Source organism: Megalobrama amblycephala, linkage group LG15 (genome assembly GCF_018812025.1).
Source record: "Megalobrama amblycephala isolate DHTTF-2021 linkage group LG15, ASM1881202v1, whole genome shotgun sequence".
Taxonomy (NCBI): Eukaryota; Metazoa; Chordata; class Actinopteri; order Cypriniformes; family Xenocyprididae; genus Megalobrama; species Megalobrama amblycephala.
Window position 1 is genome coordinate 18,670,400 of NC_063058.1, and position 21,570 is coordinate 18,691,969.

At 36.1% G+C, this 21,570-nt stretch overlaps 1 protein-coding gene across 2 annotated transcripts in view; it reads left to right on the top strand.

Annotated features, from left to right (window-relative positions):
- Positions 1 to 21,570, top strand: part of galnt18a (UDP-N-acetyl-alpha-D-galactosamine:polypeptide N-acetylgalactosaminyltransferase 18a) — an 88,953-nt gene that overhangs the window by 32,688 nt on the left and 34,695 nt on the right. For both annotated transcript variants that reach the window (XM_048158728.1, XM_048158727.1), the window contains 3 exons: positions 16,044 to 16,236; positions 17,954 to 18,120; positions 20,894 to 21,077. In XM_048158728.1, coding sequence (XP_048014685.1) covers positions 16,079 to 16,236; positions 17,954 to 18,120; positions 20,894 to 21,077 — 509 coding nt within the window. In that variant the 5' untranslated portion in view covers positions 16,044 to 16,078. The remainder of the gene's footprint in view (positions 1 to 16,043; positions 16,237 to 17,953; positions 18,121 to 20,893; positions 21,078 to 21,570) is intronic.

Genomic DNA, 21,570 nt, shown 5'->3' on the forward strand with positions numbered 1-21,570 from the left:
AATTACACATATGAACCGTTTTTTTTAGTGCATCAAAACATACCGCTCAGCTTGTGTTGTCCGACTCTTGAACAAATGACTCTTATGAGTCTGTTCTTTTTAGTGAATCAAAAACTTACAGAGCAACCAGTGTACTCCTGAAAAAATGAGTCTTGTGAGCCAGTTCTTTAATAAATTAAAAACATGGTGCAACCAGTATAGTCAGACTCCCGAACTAATTGCTCTTGTGAGCTATAGTGAAACCAAAACATACAGCAAAACTAGAGCAGTCCAATTCCTAAACGAATGACTTTGAGTCTATTTTTTAATAAGTCAACACTTACATCGTCAACTAACTGTGAGACTTAAATCAGCAGCTACTGACTGGTTGTTCAAATAACATTGTGCATTTGAAGTTTTGTCAGTGTTTTATAAATGTTAATGAATGAAATAAGGCAAGATTTTTGTTTATTTAGCATTGTTGTTTAATTATTTGATTGCATTTATGCTGCATTTTAATTGAAGTGACTCAATGCAATTGCTTCTTAAATGTTTGTTCCTTAAATGACTAAAAAAAACCATTATCAGAACCGGAATAGTTAAATTCTTCATGATTCGTATCCCTTAACAAATTTATGTACAATTATTAGTGTTTGCAATCCAATGGATCTGATGTACATGCTAAACTTCAGAATGTCTTGCCGCTCTACATCCGTCTCTTCTGATGGAGGTACTCCATGGTGGCCCATTTTCTGCCTCTCTTGTGGTCAGACAGATGGCCAGCCTGGACGGCGGATCACGTTACGCCTCGCTCTCCTCAGGACCGGCTCTGGCTCCAGGCTGAGCCAGGTCATCGAATCCAGCCTCACTTGCTCTTTGTGTCACCATCCCTGGAGGGCTGCAAAAACTCTCAGAGAAATTGAATAAAATATATTTCCTGGGTTTGCCAGCAAGCTGTCCTGTTCCATAAGCTGCTCATAGTGTGATGGAGGGGAAGGCGAATGTGTGCAGATGGAGAGTTTAGACGGTCAGGACATGTACCTTCAGTTTCTCCATTCTGTAGCCTTGGGTTGCCCTGTCTCAGGTCACAATATTGTTTAATGATGGAGGTTGGGACATTAGCCCTGTAGCCATCCTACTTTCAAGGGATTCATGTCCTGAACTCAGAAAAATATATGCTGTTTGGCAGTTATAGTCTGGCATTAATGATCAGGGAAGACAGATATGAATATCTGGCTTTTAAAATATTCCAGTGGCCACTGTGTAAGAAATATAAGAAATCAACAATTAAATGTGATTCACTGTTGCTCTTTTGAAGTAATCACAAACTTATTGGAAACATGAATTTAGCTGAGTGCTCACTAACTTCTGATGTCTTTCATCTGAAATATGCGCTTAATATAATCGCTTTGAAGGGAATAAGGTCGGTCTGACCCAAATCGGTGTAATTAGTCTACTTTGAAAACTGTGTAATGAAAAGGGAGGAGGCCAGATAACAAGGTCTATGAGATCCAGGAAATGCAAAGTGGCATGAACATATTTGATAGTACAGGAATCTGCATGGTTGCTGGAAGTTCAGCTTCGCCATCACAGGAATAAATTGCTTTTAAAACATATTCAAATAGAAAACAGTTAAAGGGTTAGTTCACCGAAAAATTTAAATTCTCTCATTAATTACTCACCCTCAATGTCATTTTTAAACCCGTAAGACTACAAATTAAGATATTTTTGATGAAATCCGAGAGGTTTCTGGCCTCCGATAGACTGCAACACAGTTACCACTTTCAAGGCCAAGAAAGGTAGTAAAGACATCGTTAAAATAGTCCATATGACTACAGTGTTCAACCGTAAAGTTATGAAGCAACGAGAATACCTTTTCTGTGTGACTTTATTCAACAATTTCATCTCTTCCATGTCAGTCATAGTCCAGGTTCTACGGCTCATTTGAATAAAGTCATTATTTTTGCACACAAAAAGTATTCTCATCGCTTCATAACATGGCGATTTCAAAACTGCTTCATGAAGCTTTACGAATCTTTTGTTTTGAATCAGTGGTTCGGAGCACGTATCAAACTGCCAAAGTCTCGCCCCCCAGTGGTGAACCATTGAAATTTCGAAACGCTTATGACGTAACGAAGCCTCGTTTACTGAAATCACGTGACTTTGGCAGTTCAATACACGTTCTGAACCTCTGATTCGAAACAAAAGATTCGTAAAGCTTTGAAGCTTCATGAAGCAGTGTTTTAAAATCGTCCATCACTAGATATTGTTGAATAAAGTCGTTATTTTATTTTTTTGCGGCACACAAAAAGTATTCTCGTTGCTTCATAACATTAAAGGTGCCCTAGAATCAAAAATTGAATTTATATTGGCATAGTTAAATAACAAGAGTTCAGTACATGGAAAAGACATACATTGAGTTTCAAACCCCATTGCTTCCTCCTTCTTATATAAATCTCATTTGTTTAAAAGACCTCAGAAGAACAGGCGAATCTCAACATAACACCCACTGTTACGTAACAGTCAGGATCATTAATATGTATGACCCCAATATTTGCATATGCCAGCCCATGTTCAAGGCATTAGACAAGGAAAGGCAGTATTCACGTCTGGATCTGTGCACAGACAAGGTAAGCCAGCAAGAACAACAGCGAAAAATGGCAGATGGAGCAATAATAACTGACATGATCCATGATAACATGATATTTTTAGTTATATTTGTAAATTGTCTTTCTAAATGTTTCGTTAGCATGTTGCTAATGTACTGTTAAATGTGGTTAAAGTTACCATCGTTTCTTACTGTATTCACGGAGACAAGAGAGCCGTCGCTATTTTCATTTTTAAACATGTGCAGTCTGTATAATTCATAAACACAACTTCATTCTTTATAAATCTCTCCAACAGTGTAGCATTAGCCGTTAGCCACAGAGCACAGCCTCAAACTCATTCAGAATCAAACGTAAACATCAAAATAAATACTTTACTCACATAATTCGAAGCATGCATACAGCATGCATGACGAACATCTTGTAAAGATCCATTTGAGGGTTATATTAGCTGTGTGAACTTTGTAAATGCACTGTAATATAGTCGAGAGCTCGTGTGGCAGGGAGCACGCCATTTAAAGGGGCGGCGCTGCCAAAATCAGTGTATAGTTAATGATGCCCCAAAATAGGCAGTTAAAAAATTAATTTAAAAAAATCTATGGGGTATTTTGAGCTGAAACTTCACAGACACATTCAGGAGACACCTTAGACTTATATTACATCTTGTGAAAAAGCATTCTTGGGCACCTTTAAGGTTGAACCACTGTAGTCACATGAACTGTTTTAAATATGTCTTTGGTAGCTTTCTGGGCATCTGAAACTGTTAATTATCTTGCTGTCAATGGAGGCCTCACTGAGCCATCAGATTTCATCAAAAAATATCTAAATTTGTGTTCTGAAGATGAACGAAGGTCTTACAGGTGTGGAACAACATGAAGGTGAGTAATTAATGACAGAAACTTCATTTCTGTGTGAACTAACCCTATAAATTGTTAAATTGTAACAATACTTCACAATATTACTGTTTTTACTGTATTTTGATCTAATAAATTCAGCCTTGGTGAACATAAGAGACTTTGAATCTGTAAAAATATACATGTACCGATATGAAAAGTAAGTAATATAAAAAATACAAAAGTACTATAACTGTAAATAACTTTGAAGGTATGATGGTCGTGGAATGACTAAGGCTTTTCAAAATATTAAGATCTATATATATATGGTATAATATATTCAAGAATGCTGTCTAAAAGACCCCTTATGCAACGAGTAATACCAGAATAGATTGAGCATTTCAGAAGCCATTCACAGCACTATCTGTCATGGTTACAGATGCTCTTGCTGTGTAGTACAGCTTGTGGAAATGGCTTTGGGCATCTGGTCATTTTGTTCTGCAATGTGAAGCATTTCTAGCAGCTCTTGACTAGCCAGAATGTATAATGACGCTGTTAGTGTGCAGAGAGACGATCCGGCCCTGAGATATGTGCAAAACAGCAAGAGAGACTTTCAGATGTGTTGAAATGCAAGAGCTATTTGGATTAAGATACACTGCATTGAAAGAAAGCAATAAACTGTTTTATGAAAGTGTCTGTGCCAACTATTTGCACTGGCACAATAAAGTGAACGAATAATGAAAGTGGTCTGTGGTGCTACAGACAATAAACAGAAGTGTGTTTAGAGCTATTTACATTGGTCGATGATCTAAATTGCTGCATGAAGTTTTAAAAACAGCGGACTATGTCATAATTTATATATTAAAAAAAAAAAAAAAAAAACTTTTTAGACAATGTGAACAAATTGTTATGGTGTATCTTTGCTCACCTCTCTTAGAGCTGTGCACTACTGGCTAATTTAATCAAGTAGAGTGTCCTGTTACCTTTTAGTCATGCACTTCTTATCTTACGGCAGCAGCAGCTTCAGGCCAACAAGTTAATGACGTCATAGCTTTGAAACAAGTGTTGCATCTTCACAAAATGAATGTTTCTTAGGAGATGCAACTGGAAAACAATATGCATTATTTATTATGGGTGTTCCTTCAACTTGGTCCTGTGAAAGAACTCTTTTAAAGCACACTTTTCACTCTGTTTAACTGATTTCATTTGCCTACTAACAAATTAAATGGATTAGATTTATATTTTAAAATATTTATTCATATTTAATTTATCTGGTTACAGGGTATATACATGCAGTAAAAATCGGGTACATATAGCAATATAGCGGGTGAATTATGTATATGATACGATGGATATTATGATGGATATTACGATGAACTAGATGTGTTTCAAAGCTTTTCTAAGGATGCTGATTTTTAGAAGGCAGCTCAGTCTGACTCTGAACAGGAACATGGTTTGCGTAACATCAGCAACACATTATTAGCGGTTTGATAATGTAGTCAAGCCAAAAGCTAATCATATCAATTACCGTTATGTGCTCGACGTTGTAGAGAGTGATGCATAAATGCATTACCATTCTGATCGACTTGTAGACAACCCTGTATAATTTGTTCTTCCTCTTCTTCTGAATCATGCGGTTTCCACTTGTAACTGTGCAGCATTTACTGCAGTTGATCTAGTGCAGTGGTTCCCAAACTGGGGTACGCGTACCCCTGGGGGTACGTGAGGTGACAAAAGGGGGTACGCGAACAAAATGCTGAGTAGTTCATTTAATTCTACATTAAAATAATATTAAAATAGAGCATGTATTTCTAACTGCCAAAATGTCGTAAATCCAGTACATTTCATCAAATTACCTCATCATTTGCAGTCAAAAATGACTGTATCCACACAAGCAACATGCATATGATAGATTGCGTGCCGAATCTGCTGCCTTAAATCGCGCTAAATTACTGTCGTTCTCGACAGTGCACCTTTGTAAAAGTGGGGATTTAGCACTTACTCGCATGAAGAACAAATATAGACACAGATAATGAATTAATTTCGATTTAAGCCTCAAACTTTCTCCGGTACAAAAACATACCTTGTGTGAGTTCTTGTATTTAATGATGATAACGAGCAAGAATGCAATTGTTCCCAAATATCCACATGACTGCAAACGTGACATTATTATACAACAGGTCAAAAAACAAAACGGACATTTTAAACAAAGTACTGTCAGTATTTACTCTATTTTGCAATGAAATAATAACGAAAACCACAGCAGAACTAAGACACGTCTGTGTTTCGCGAACAATTCTGCAGCTTTGAACGAATTGTGAGAGTCGATTCAATGATTCATTTACAGCCACTTGCTTCGTTACTGAATGAATGACTCGATGACTCACTCATAAAAACAGTGACTTGCTGCCACCTACTGGCGGTTTTAGTTTAATGTTTAAAAGTTTTACTTAGTTTTACCATCATTGCATATTTCTCTATTGAACATTTTTATTTAAAACATTATTTATTTTATAAAGTTATTCATAAAGGTAAAAAAATGTACTGGAAAATCTATTTAGGGGGCAAATATTGTCCCTTTAATAGTAAAGGTGTGACTGCAGTCGAAGTGGAAGAGGGGGTGCGGAAGGATGGTAATGCCTTCAGGAGGTACTCCACGCTAAAAAGTTTGGGAACCACTGATCTAGTGGATCAAGAAGTCCGAGCTGGTGGGGACTAATTTGCATATTCATGAATCTGCTTATACTAAATAAAGCAAGGATGTAGAAGGCATTAAGAAATTATTTTCACAGGGAAAAACACTTAAATATGTAATTTTGATTTTTATAGATGCGTATAGATACGGGATAAAATTATTGCCTAGAAGATAGGGCTGTGACAGTTCCTCGATTAAATTCGAGTAGCTTACTCGATTTTAAAAAATGCTCTAGTGCAATTTACCCGTGTCGAGTAACTGACAAAATACCAGAAGTAGCGCATTCCACGGACGAGAATCCATGAACCATTTTCTAAGCACCAATTAAATAATTAAATTAATTATTTATTTCAATTGAATAAATATTTGCCCTGCGAGTTTAATATATATATATATATATATATATATATATATATATATATATATATATATATATATATATATGCGTTATTTGCATGCGTGTAGGTTACAGAGCTGATCCGCATGAACTGTTATCATTTGCGTGGAGAGTCTCAAACTCCATCTCTGAATATGCTGCTAGTTTGGGTTGCTTATAATGTTCAACTGGGAACACAATCTGCGCCATTTCATCAGATTTGTAAGGTAAATCATTTATAAACCTACGCCAACACAGGAGAATGCACAAAGACTAAGAAGCATCACTCATATTGTTTTGAATGGGAAAAAGTGCAACGCGCAATATGGCGGAATGAGTCCCGCCTTCTAAATAAGAGCCAATCGCCGATTGGTAAAGTTATCGCATCACTGCAGCTGCCGTTAGAAGCTCCGGTTCCTATAGAAACCGTCAGACGCGCATTAGCTTGATCCAGCCTGAAAAATAAATTTTTTTGTCATGATTTGAGCATTTAGAAACAAAATTTATGAGACAGTATGAAATCTAATCGAAAGCTTGGCAAACAGCTTTGGAGAATTTGATGTTTCCCCATTCAAAGAGATAGGAGCTGCACTTGAATGCCTCATACGTGTTTCAAAGATGGCCGCCGAGTGAAATGACTTGTCTTAAAGGGACTTTGGTTTTAACAGTGTTGTTCTATCAAGCCATATGATTACTTGCTTTTGAACCAAAAATTATTGCCTCATCAGCAAGTACACTAACTTTTGAAAAAAAAAAAAATGTTGCTACGATTGATTTTTTTAACTAAAAAAAAATAATAAAAATCACTTTCACACAAGAAATATTGTTCATTTAAATATTGAGTTATTTCACTTTTAATGGTCGAAAATCTGGGTCTGTTAAAACAATACAAATCTTAAAAAGTAGAAAAATAACAAAGGCATTTCCAAGACAGTTTTAACCCTTTCGCACGTAAGTTTCAAATATTCTGGCTGACCCATAGACAGTAAAAGAAATGGACACAGCGACCCCATTGGAACTCAATTGAGAGAAGTGAAGCCCATTGTTAGCGATTTTTAGCACTTCCGTTTCTGACGCGCAGACTCAAACTAAGCTTGATGACGTCCGCAACCTGTCTGACAGATGTAAATATTCTAGTAGCTGTGCGTCCAAACTGCCATCGTTAATCTTGCAGAGACGGCGAGCTTGAGCGGGGAGTTCTTTGGCGTGAGTGAGCAGGAGTAAGTATTCTGATTAATTATTTTGTATAATATTTTAAAATGTAACGCCAGTACGCCATATTAAGATAATCACCCCGATTGCCTGCGAGCATCTCCTCCTGTCTCTACGGTAATTTCTCTACTGTGCGACAGAGAGTCGAGTGGTTATGACGCAATCGTTAGCCTATTTTTACAAAAACTGTTTCTACGGGGCCATAATGTAACATAGAAGGTAATGGAGCCCTTTATACATTGTCGTGTATCTTTAGAAATAAATAATGGACAAATGGAGTCTTTAAACGCCTCAGATGTAAAGTTATTCACTGTCAAAGTGACGCCAAAATGAATAGGAGTCAATGGGGATGCTAACGCAAGTGAAGTTCTGCTACAAGATGGCGGCACCCGGCCGACTTCAACTTCCGGTCGACTTCCTTGGGCACTGGGCTGACCTCCCAGCGTGAGTTTTTTAAGGCATCCTTTATTTAGAACGTGTTACTTTATGGTTTCCATGGTGACGCGTCATTGCTTGTTACGTGACACACCGCAGCACTGTATGAATGATGATCTGCTTTCATTTAATTTTTCCTTTTTTATTCAAAATATTCACAAATTTGTTAACTATAGCATGAAATATCTAATATTCCGATTGCCAAATATGTGCAAGTGGATGTGTTTTGCTGTTTAAACACCTTTATAACGATCGCGTTAGTTGAGCCATATGAGCGATGGGCGCCGCCATGTTAGTTTGCACCGCGCAGAGAATCAGATCTGTTGGATTTACAACCCGTGAATTAATCCACTTCTCCTGAAATACATGAAAGTAAGTGTGCGGGTGAACTGGGGAAGAATAGAGTAAGCTTTAAAGTTACTTTCACAATGTGTATCTGATATGAATTAAACGTGTCGTCAAATTATAATGGAAAGGGTTGTTATTTCCACTTCTATAGACATCATTGTATATTTTACAAACTCTAATTATATTGTTTTGTTAGTACTCATGTGTACTTAAATGTCTGAAACCTAAAATAAACATTATTTGTTTGAAAACACTGCATATATGTGATATATGAAAAGCACTGCGCGCATCCTTCTCAGTGCCCAAGGAAGTCGACCGGAAGTTGAAGTCGGCCGCGTGCCGCCATCTTGTAGCAGAACTTCACTTGCGTTAGCCATCCCATTGACTCCCATTCATTTTGGCGTCACTTTGACAGCACATAACTTTACATCTGAGGCGTTTAAAGACTCAATTTGTCCATTATTTATTTCTAAAGATACACAACAATGTATAAAGGGCTCCATTACCTTCTATGTTACATTATGGCCCCGTAGAAACAGTTTTTGTAAAAATAGGCTAACGATTGCGTCATAACCACTTGACTCTCTGTCGCACAGTAGAGAAATTACCGTACAGACAGGAGGAGAAGCTCGCAGGCAATAGTATGCATTAACTTAATATGGCGTACTGGCGTTACATTTTAAAATACTATACAAAATAATTAATCAGAATAATTACTCCTGCTCACTCACGCCAAAGAACTCCCCGCTCAAGCTCGCCGTCTCTGCAAGATTAACGATGGCAGTTTGCACGCACAGCTACTAGAAGATTTACATCTGTCAGACAGGTTGCTGACGTCATCAAGCTTAGTTTGAGTCTGCGCGTCAGAAACGGAAGTGCTAAAAATCGCTAAAAATGGGCTTCACTTGTCTCAATTGAGTTCCAATGGGGTCGCTGTGTCCATTTCTTTTACTGTCTATGATCCTTCTCTGATTTAGCGGCAGAAAGCGCGCACGCACATTTGAATTTGGCAGTTGATCACGTGATGCGCTGAACGTTCTAATCACACCGGTGTGATCGTACGCTCCAGGGACCAGCCAAGACATCACACCGGTGTGATCGTACGCATCAAAGGGTTAATGTGACCTTCAAGTTATAATCAGTTAGTTTTAATAAAAATCAAGCCCTGGGAAATAAAAGTGACTGTAGTCGAAGAAACACTCATTCCAGTGATTTGTGTATTATATTCGCTCATTGTGTATTGTATTATATTTTTTCGGGAGGCAGAGCTCTGTTGGCCTGCTGCGTTGTCTCATCGGTCTGTAGAGATGGATTTGACAGTAAAACATTAGGTCAGCTATGTAACTCATTAGGGTCATGTGAGCGCTCTCATGTTTTGGCTTTCAACATCGTCTCGGGTCTGTGAGTCATAGTCGTCTTCAGTCCTCTTCAAACAAACGCACAGGCACGCAAACCACATGTGACACGCGCTCACATGAACCCTACATTTGTGGCAAAGAGATTCTCTGAAATGTCAGAACGACATGATGTTTTTGCATTTGCAGGCTGTTTGCATGTGCTCTTCAATAGTTTGGGTTACATGCTGGGTGTCTTGTTTTACATTCGCTCCATAGAGCTGGCACTGACAGGCAGACGGCATGCCACAGGCGAGGTCAGAAATGCTAGCCGTCCACTCTGACGCAACCCTCCCGAGGCTTTTTTATTTTAAAAGAGAAACAACTTTGTTTTGGATTGGATCTTTGCTGCTATATTTCTCTCACAACATGAATCTTTTCTTCTAGCTGTGTTTTAAAGGAATATTTCTCCCTCATGTCATTCCAAACCTGTATGACTTTCTTTCATCTGTGGAAGGCAAAAGGAACAATATTGGATAATGTATTCTCTCAAAGCTATCGTATGACTTCGGAAGACTTGGAATATGGTGCACCACTGTTATGATACTTTAATGGTGCTTTTTTGTCATTTTGGAGCTTCATAGTCCCAGTTCTCATTGTTTTTCATTATATTGAAAAGTCTGGCCTGGGTATTCTTCAAAAATGCATCTTGTGTTACACGGATAAAAAGAAAGAAAGGTTTTGGCAGAGATATTTTTAACGTAAATATATATCCTGATTCTGCTATACCCTTTTTTTAAATATTAAATCTTTAGCTTGCAGTGTTTCTTTATTTTGTTGATAACTTTAGCACTTAGAGCTTACAGGGATGAAATAGTAATTTACTTAGCAGTGAGAACTTCATCTAGTAACAGTCACTGCTGTAAGTACATACATGGTTTGTAGTGCAGGGTTTTGTCTAATCATCTTTAGTGAGCACAGCGGTTAAGGATTATAAAAATTGATTTCAAACAACTTTGTAAAATGAGCTTGTACTTTTTATTGAATGGATTAGAATTAGCTCTATTTGCTGAGCAAAGGCCATGTTAGTACTTCTTTGGCAAGAAAGAATATTTTTATTAGTCATTTATTTCATACTGCCTTGAACAAGTCAATTTTTTACCAGATTTACAGAGTAGATTGAAAATGGATATTAAAAATTATATATATATAAAAATGATTGCATATAGAAATTATATTGTTTTAGAATTTAAATACTTTTCATTTTTTCCACGAATATAGCCAATTGCTGCTGATATGGCATAAATAAATTAATTAATTAATATAAAGGGGGAAAACTATGGAAGCTTGTTTCTGCCACTGAATAAAAAATATAAAAAGGCAATTGCAACTTTTTATCTCACAGTTCTGACTTTTTTTCTCATAATTGCAAAATCTCTGAGTTATCTCACAATTCTGAGTTATTATGTGAGTTATAATGTCACAATTGTGAGATATAAACTCGCAATTCTGACTTTTTGTCTTACGATTCTGACTTTTTGTCTTGCGATTCGGACTTTTTGTCTCACGATTCTGGACTTTTTGTCTCGCAATTCTGACTTTTTTTTGCAATTACGAGATATAAACTCGCAATTCTGACTTTTTGTCTCACAATTCTGACTATTTTTCTTGCAATTCCGAGATATAAACTCACAATTCTGACTTTTTTTTGCAATTGCGAGATATAAACTCACAATTCTGACTTTTTTTGCAATTGCGAGATATAAACTCGCAATTCTGACTTTTTGTCTTGCAATTCTGACTTTTTGTCTCACGATTCTGACTTTTTGTCTTGCGATTTGGACTTTTTGTCTCACAATTCTGACTTTTTGTCTCGCAATTCTGACTTTTTTTGCAATTACGAGATATAAACTCGCAATTCTGACTTTTTGTCTCACAATTCTGACTATTATTCTTGCAATTGCGAGATATAAACTCACAATTCTGACTTTTTTTGCAATTGCGAGATATAAACTCACAATTCTGACTTTTTTTTGCGATTGCGAGATATAAACTCACAATTCTGACTTTTTTTTGCAATTGCGAGATATAAACTCACAATTCTGACTATTTTTCTTGCAATTGCGAGATATAAACTCGCAATTCTGACTTTTTGTCTTGCAATTCTGACTTTTTGTCTCACGATTCTGACTTTTTGTCTTGCGATTCGGACTTTTTGTCTCACAATTCTGACTTTTTGTCTCGCAATTCTGACTTTTTTTGCAATTACGAGATATAAACTCGCAATTCTGACTTTTTGTCTTGCAATTCTGACTTTTTGTCTCACGATTCTGACTTTTTGTCTTGCGATTCGGACTTTTTGTCTCACAATTCTGACTTTTTGTCTCGCAATTCTGACTTTTTTTGCAATTACGAGATATAAACTCGCAATTCTGACTTTTTGTCTCACAATTCTGACTATTATTCTTGCAATTGCGAGATATAAACTCACAATTCTGACTTTTTTTGCAATTGCGAGATATAAACTCACAATTCTGACTTTTTTTTTGCGATTGCGAGATATAAACTCACAATTCTGACTTTTTTTTGCAATTGCGAGATATAAACTCACAATTCTGACTTTTTTTTGCAATTGCGAGATATAAACTCACAATTCTGACTATTTTTCTTGCAATTGCGAGATATAAACTCGCAATTCTGACTTTTTGTCTCACGATTCTGACTTTTTGTCTCGCAATTCTGACTTTTTTTTGCAATTGCGAGATATAAACTCGCAAATCTGACTTTTTTTTTGCAATTGCGAGATATAAACTCGCAATCCTGACTTTTTGTCTCGTAGTTCTATTTTTTTTGCAATTGCGAGATATAAACTCGCAATTCTGACTTCTTTTCTCAGAATTGTGAGATATTAACTCGCAATTGCAAGTTATAAAGTATAATTCTGAGGAAAAAAATACTGACTTTTTTTCCCTCAGAGTTGCAAGTTTATATCTCACAATTCTGACTTTATAACACGCAAATGTGTTTATATCACGCAATTCTGACTTTATAATACGCAAATGTGAGTTTATATCACGCAATTCTAAAAGTCAGAATTGTGAGAAAAGTCGCAATTACCCTTTTTTAATTTTTATTCAGTGGTGGAAACAAGCTTCCATAGAAAAGTGCATGATGGTGGAAAAATATGGTGGAAAACTTATTTTTGTGGACTTGATTATAATTAGCTTGTGATGCAAAGCTATGAATGTCTTTTAAATTATGTTCATTTTGAAGGATTATTGTTTGTATGTTTCATAATTATTTTATGTAGCCTATTATAAAATTATTTTATATATGTTTTATATTATTGTATTACTTGGTTTAAAGTGCCTGATGATGAAAAAAGGTATATATTTGATAATAATAAAGGCAACTAGATGGGCTTTTTATCATTTGGGTTAGGGCTGTTGTGATATAATGTAGAATAATTGGTAATTAACCCCGTTGGAACCTATACATAAAATATTATTGTTGCAAATATCAATTTTTCACCTGTATTTATTCCACACATAAATAAGAACAAAATGCCAGAAAGAGCAATGATTTAAAAATTAATGGCTAAGTTAATTTTAGCATGTTTTGTCTCTAACTTTAGTTAGCTTGTTGCTTAGCCCTTCTGTATGTAATTTAATTGTTATCTGTGTGATTTCTACAAGAGCCACATTCATTTTCAGCCTTCTCTTCTGTACAGCAGTAGATATATCACAGAAGGTGTCCATAAGCAAACTTTAAAGTATTCTTCCTTTTGTTCACATCATATGAAGGGAAGATCATTTTTTCCACCTACTTACACTGATCTGTCAGCTTCTGCAGTTCTTTCTAGTTCAGTTACTGTTTGACTCTCTCCTCTTTTCTTATCATGATACAAAACAACAGTGTCAGTGAAACTGCTTAGATTATCATCTGAATCTGAAGTCATTTTAAGCACAATGACAGAGGACACCTATTTAGAGTATTTACTCTGCATATCAATGTGGTCATGTTGAGACTACCTGAATTACATGGCGAACTGTTCTTCTAAACACGATAATGGAGGCTTTTTGGACCATAAATACTGTTATTCATCTTGCAATTTGTTTCCTAGCCAGTAAAACGCAGTGGCCTGTTTTCTGTTGGCTCTATTTGAATGTAGGCTACTATGCTGAATAGAGCTAGAATGAGGCTAAGCTCTATTTTACTGTAAACGTGATTCTCAAGCCGCATGCCTAGCTTTCTATTTTACGGATTCAAGCCACAGTCCTACGACATTGAGATCGCTGTTGCTGCTTGAAAATAATCGAAAAAGATAATGCTCACAAAGTAAGCTAGAAATAAAAAGTGTCAAGATTAGCATCAGGGAGTTTTTTTTTTTTTTTTTGATGTAAATTTAAAGGAATGGCTTCCTAAAACTGACTTCTTTTGGCGTATATTTACACTAGAGTTGTCAAAAGTACCAACTTCGGTACCAATTTTAAACATGTGACGATAGCATTTCCCCCTAGCATTTTTAGCGCTGTTGAGCGGATTATTAAACACCTCTGATTGGCCACTGTGTTCATGAGTTCAACAGATATGTCTGTGATTGGCTTCAATGATCAACGCATGGGAGCGTTTGAAAGCACATGGAAGTGTTTGATAGCAGGAGCGGCCCGCTGATAGACGCCTGCTTTCAAACGCTCCCATGTGTATCTGTGCAAGCACCTGGTGAATAACGTCACAGATGTCTATTTACAACATGTTTTTGAAGCGTTGATCATTGTAGCCAATCACAAACCTATCTGTTGAGCGCGTGAACACAATGGCCAATCAGAGGCGTTTAAGAATCAGTTCAACAGCGCTCAAAATGCTGGGTGAAATTCTGGTATTATCACATTTTTAAAATTTCAGTACCGACTTTTGACAACACCAATTTACACAACAGCCCCTTAAAAGGCATTTATAGTTCAGAAAAGCAGTGTCTTATGCTCTAAAGTTGGTTTCAAACTGTCAGTGTCTGCAGTGGCAAAGATGAATTATTCTCCCCGGACCAGGTCTTTGCAGTGGCTGTAATTAAATAACCTCTGCTGTTAATTAACATTCCTTAATTACCTGCATTGGTCTTTCATCATTCTTTGTGCATTGCCAGGGCACTTTCCCTCTGTTCTGCCTTGCGTACTCAGCATTCATAGTTCTGCAGCCTGTCATATTTTCTTAGTATTTGAATTTGATGTAGTGGATGGTAGATATTTGCTGCCTATGCAGCTTGATGGAGAGTTTCTGCAAGAAGAATTAGCTTTCCTCAAGACCTTGATGGGATCACTGAGTTGATGAATGGAAGTTACTGAAGTAATGGAATCATAATTTTTGTGGTAATAGTTTCCTATCTGCAACTGTCTGTCTTCCATTGCAAAGTACTACGGTGTTATCATACCATAATGCCATAGTATTAAATTATAACCTACTATATTCATATACCATGTATATGAAATTGTCATGGTAAATGTCCAAAAATATGGATTTACCATGGTGCATGGTCAAAACCCATGGTGTTACCTTAGTGTCATATTAAAAAATATGTTTGTTTGTTTTTTTTCATTGTGTTGTTCCTCATATTAGTTTTTTATTTATTCATTCATTGTACAGATTTTGGTCAACTTAAGATGTTTTTAAATGTGTTTTATAAATAAATATTGATTGATTGATTACTTTATGTAATATATGTAAATTATTATTGTTATTATTAATACTATTATTGTTATTATAATTTATTATTTACTATTATTATTGTCCTTGTTGCTGAATAATAATAAAATAATAATTTAAATATTTATATAAAAGCAAATATTTAAATATTTATGAATAATAATAATAATACTTATTAGTAAATATTTAAATTATTATTGAATAATAATAATAAATTATTTATAAATAATTATTATTTTAATTATTAGCATTTAACAACAACATCAATACTAATACTAATACAAATAATTTAAATATTAAAAAATAAAATATTGAAAATTAATAATAATGATAATATTGTTATTTACTATATAAATGATTGTTGGTATTACATTGTTTATGAATGATATGCAATTTCTAGATTATTTATTTTTATTAACTCAGCATGAATGAAAATGTGACAGTTAGGTGATGACCACCCTTACCCAGAAGCCTTTGGGCTTACACTAACACTGCTAACACTATTCTTTTCATCTGAACTTCTAGAGAAACCATTAAAAGATGAAGATGACACAGCTGACATGTCCCTCTCAGATTCTCTTTTTGCACACTGGGGTCATGACCTCGGCCCAGAGAGCCGCAAAGTGGCCCTGAAGAAGTTTCAGTACTACGGTTACAACGGCTACCTCAGCGACAGGCTCTCTCTAGACAGAGCCATCCCAGACCTCAGGCCAGACGGGTGAATGAATCATTTTTATCAGCATATATGCACACACCCTTTTGTTCTTTTACAAACATTAGTTTTCCTGTATCATTATGGTCATAGTGAACAAAAATCACTTAGAAGAAGTTAAGATATGGAAATTTCCTCATAAATCATCAGTCCTTTTAAATTAAATAATAGTGGTGGAAAAAATATGGGATGGGAGAAAACGCAGGTGTTTCTCAGGTGAACGCAAACATTTTGCGAGCAAACAAAGTTTCTCGGAGGAACGCAAACATTTTGCGAGTGAACGCAAAGTTTCTCAGGGGGAACAAACGTTTTGCAAGCGAACGCAAAGTTTCTCAGGGGGAACAAACGTTTTGCAAGCGAACGCAAAGTTTTTCGGGGGAACAAACGCTTTGCAAGCGAACGCAAAGTTTTTCGGGGGAACAAACGCTTTGCAAGCGAACGCAAAGTTTTTCGGGGGAACAAACGCTTTGCAAGCGAACGCAAAGTTTTTCGGGGGAACAAACGCTTTGCAAGCGAACGCAAAGTTTTTCGGGGGAACAAACGTTTTGCAAGCGAACGCAAAGTTTTTCGGGGGAACAAACGCTTTGCAAGCGAACGCAAAGTTTCTCAGGGGGAACAAACGTTTTGCAAGCGAACGCAAAGTTTTTCGGGGGAACAAACGCTTTGCAAGCGAACGCAAAGTTTTTCGGGGGAACAAACGCTTTGCAAGCGAACGCAAAGTTTTTCGGGGGAACAAACGTTTTGCAAGCGAACGCAAAGTTTTTCGGGGGAACAAACGCTTTGCAAGCGAACGCAAAGTTTTTCGGGGGAACAAACGCTTTGCAAGCGAACGCAAAGTTTTTCGGGGGAACAAACGTTTTGCAAGCGAACGCAAAGTTTTCGGGGGAACAAACGCTTTGCAAGCGAACGCAAAGTTTTTCGGGGGAACAAACGCTTTGCAAGCGAACGCAAAGTTTTTCGGGGGAACAAACGCTTTGCAAGCGAACGCAAAGTTTTTCGGGGGAACAAACGCTTTGCAAGCGAACGCAAAGTTTTTCGGGGGAACAAACGCTTTGCAAGCGAACGCAAAGTTTTTCGGGGGAACAAACGCTTTGCAAGCGAACGCAAAGTTTTTCGGGGGAACAAACGCTTTGCAAGCGAACGCAAAATTTTTTCGGGGGAACAAACGCTTTGCAAGCGAACACAATGTTTTTCGGGGGAACACAAACATTTTGTGAGCGAACACAAAGTTTTTCGGGGGAACAAACGCTTTGCAAGCGAACGCAAAGTTTTTCGGGGGAACAAACGCTTTGCAAGCGAACACAATGTTTTTCGGGGGAACACAAACATTTTGTGAGCGAACGCAAAGTTTTTCGGGGGAACAAACGCTTTGCAAGGGAACGCAAAGTTTTTCGGGGGAACAAATGTTTTGCAAGCGAACACAAAGTTTTTCGGGGGAACGCAAACATGGACTTATGTGAAGCAATAGTAAATGTGGCACGGACCTCATCTTTCAAAGCGTCAAACTTTTAATTAAACACCTCTGTTTATGTGATTATATATAACACCTATAAAATGGTCATATAAAATCAAAACTCAAATTCATTTCAATTTTAAAATGAAAAATATAAGTCAGAATATATATCCATCTCCTTTTAGACTCTTTTAGAATATTTAATCAATATTTAAAGACTTCTCTTCCAGGTGTGTGATTCTCTATTTGTTTTTTTTCCCCCTCTTGCAGGTGCAGAAACATCTCATACCCCTCCAGTCTACCACAAGTCAGCATCATCTTCATATTTATGAACGAGGCGCTGTCGGTCATCCTGCGTTCCGTTCATTCTGTGATCCATCGGACGCCCTCCCACTTGCTCAAGGAGATAATCCTCGTTGATGACAACAGCAACAACGGTGAGGGCCTGTTGCCGCCCCAGCACTGTTTTTTATTTATTTGCCAGAAGCATGCAGGGACTCCTTCAGTGGGGATTGATTCTTGTATGACAGATTACGATGAATAATGCATATGAATGTGGATTCATGTGGAAAGAATATCTGAGGTCTGTAACATGATAAGACTAGGGGATTATGGGCAGCAGATGTACATCCAGTATGCTCATCTAAATGTTTTATGTTTTGGTGTCAGAAGCAAGACATTTCTCTCACAAATGTTCTGGTCTAGAAGCAGCCAGTTTAATCAAACAAAATCTTTAATTAAAGAGAAATCTACTTAGGCTGTGTACCAACTTGCGTATTATGTGTCCTAAGTAGTATATGAAGTGTGTGTCAAAATCATAGTTTCCGAAAGGACAGCATATAAATCTATATCTATATATCTAAATCTTATATACATATATATATATATATATATATATATATATATATATATATATATATATATATATATATATTATTATTATTATAGTGGTGAAAAAATATGCTGTCAGCTTAATAAAAGAAATAATAATCATTTTTTAAAAAATAAATATATCACTAAATAAATTATAGTTGTCAATAATAATTAATATGTTTGATAAAATGTTAATATTGTATAATCATATAAATTAAATATGATACAGCAACCTAAAAGTAAAAACAAATATTTTAAAGATATTAATAATTATTGTTAAAAATATTACTAATTTACTAATATTGTAATATTATTAAATATAAGTAAGATACATTGTCATTGTAATAAGTAAAAATATGATTTTTTTTTTATTTTAATACAAATTTATTAATACATAATAATACAGTTCATATTTTAATATTTTATCATATAAAATATATAAGATAAATTGTCAACTAAAAGTAAAAACAATAAATGTGACCCTTGTCCACAAAACCAGTCATAAGGGTCAATTTTATGAAATTGAGATTTATATATCATATGAAAGCTGAACAAGCTTTCCATTGATGTATGGTTTGTTAGGATAGGACACTATTTGCAAATCTGGAATCTGAAAAAATCTAAATATTGAGAAAATCGCCTTTAAAGTTTCACAAATGAAGTCCTTAGCAATGCATATCCACTTTCAAAAATACATTTACAGTCGAAAATGTACAAAATATCTGCATGGAACATGATCTTTACCTTAATACCCTAATGATTTTTGGCATAAAAGAAAAAGCAATAATTTTGACCCATACAATGTATTGTTGGCTATTGCTACAAATATACCCGTGTGACTTATGACTGGTTTTGGACCACTATCGTCAAATATGATAGATAATGCATAGAGTTTGTATTGGCGGTAGGTCTGTTCTGGGCAAGAACTCCCTGCGCATCCATGCAGCCTAATGGATAAGAGCAGGGAGAGCAGCAATAAACCCCCAGGGGAAACAGAACAGGACCAACATGCAGATTCATTAAATGAATTTAACATACACATTTTTCGAGAATTAGTCTGATTCAGGGGAAATAATAAGGCCAATCCTGACTGAAGAGAGGAGGAGCTGGGGATGGAGGAGGGTAATTTGCTCCTGAGAAATAAACTGCTGGTAATACGAGGAGCTAATTAGTCATCGTCGTACATTAGACGCAAGTTGGGAGTCAGCTGATGCAAGCTTGACTGACGTGACCTGCCAGAACTGACGCTACGCTAGATTTTTGTGGTCCAGGGTCACAAATAAATATTTTGAAGATTTCAAAAAATAAAGGTTGCATAAACTGCTAAGACTAATTAGTCATCACATTTTTTTTCTTTAAGACTGTTCTTTAATAACTGTGTAAAGTCAGTTAGATAAAAGCATAGACTGGATTGCAACACTGATTGCCCCTTGACTAATCGCTAGTTGGTTATACTAGTACTTAAGAGACAGTCTTAACATAATGCCTATGTTTAGGCAACTGGCCTATAGTATCAAACTCATTATTTTTCACACACAGTTTAAATGGGTCTGTATACTATTTTAGCAGGTGGGTCCCTGCAAGGGGATCAACAAATTTGTGGTTCTTTGGCATCAAAATGTGTAAAAAAACCCTGGTGTTGACTTTTGGCTTAAGAAAGATTATTTTCTGAAGATAACCGCTGGTTTGTTGTGCGGTAAAGTACACTACTGAGGTGGGTTCATCTCAGGCCGATCAGAAAGTAAAGCGTTTTATTTGCTCTCAGTCACCTCTAGAGTATTTGGTTTTTCCAGAATAATGACTTCACAGTGGTTATGCTACAGTGACCTTTTACTCTGCATGTGTGGGATATAGCGAGGGGGCAGGGCGGTTAACGCGAGGTGCAGAGGTTTGGACATTTCATTCTCCCACAGATTGGCAGCGGCCCCACGTCACACCATCTGGTTGCCATGGTGAGACAGGATGATGGCTTTCTCTCTAATAAAAACAAACAGCACAGGAGACAGATGGGAGGGGAGTAATCACCAGCAGACAGCGGTTGAGACTCCAAATATCACAGACCGCTGGCAAATATTAGTGTCTGATGTTTGCAGCGTTTCAGTTCATGTTTTTAATTCCCTGAGAGGTCGAAGGGGGAGTCTATATAAACGAATTTTGATTAGAATGTAATAAAAGTCAGGTACACGTGTCACTAGGGCCTCCCCGCTTCATTTCTGGCAAGTACTGAAACTTTCTTAGAGGGCACAAGGGTGATTAAGTAAACAGCAGGTATGAGCTATGAGTTTTTATATTGCTGGTTTTTCGACTAATCCCTCTTTCCCTTCCATTGACTCAAAGCTGAACTGTCGGAAAACCTGCAGAGGTTTGTGGATGAGACCAACCAGCAGCGTCCCGACTTCATTAAAGTGGTTCGGCATGACAAACAGGAGGGCTTGATTCGCTCTCGGGTCAGTGGCTGGAGAGCTGCGACCGCCCCCATCGTGGCCCTGTTTGATGCTCATGTGGAGTTCAATGTCGGATGGTCAGTGAAACTTCATTATTAAATCATTTTCTGCTAGTACTGACCAAATATATATATAATTTATTTTTCATTGTGCTGTCTAACATTTTGATGTCTTCAAAATATTATTGAGAGTTTATATTATATAAAAGTTATAAACAATTCAACAATTCAATTTACATGTTAAATTATTTTTTTTATTATTTTTTTATTTATTAAAAAAAAAAATATATATATATATATATACATATATATATTTACTTTTGCTTTCTAACATTTTGATGTGTTCAAAATATGATTGAGAGTTTATATTAAAAAATAAATAAATTATATATAATATGCAATATAAATTACAAAATATTAATTTAAAATGTGTACATATAACAGTACTATATATATATATATATATATAGAATATTAAATATATCTTATATATATTAAATAGGGCTGTCAATCGATTAAAAATTGTAATCTAATTAATTACATACTCTGTGATTAATTAATCTAAATTAAT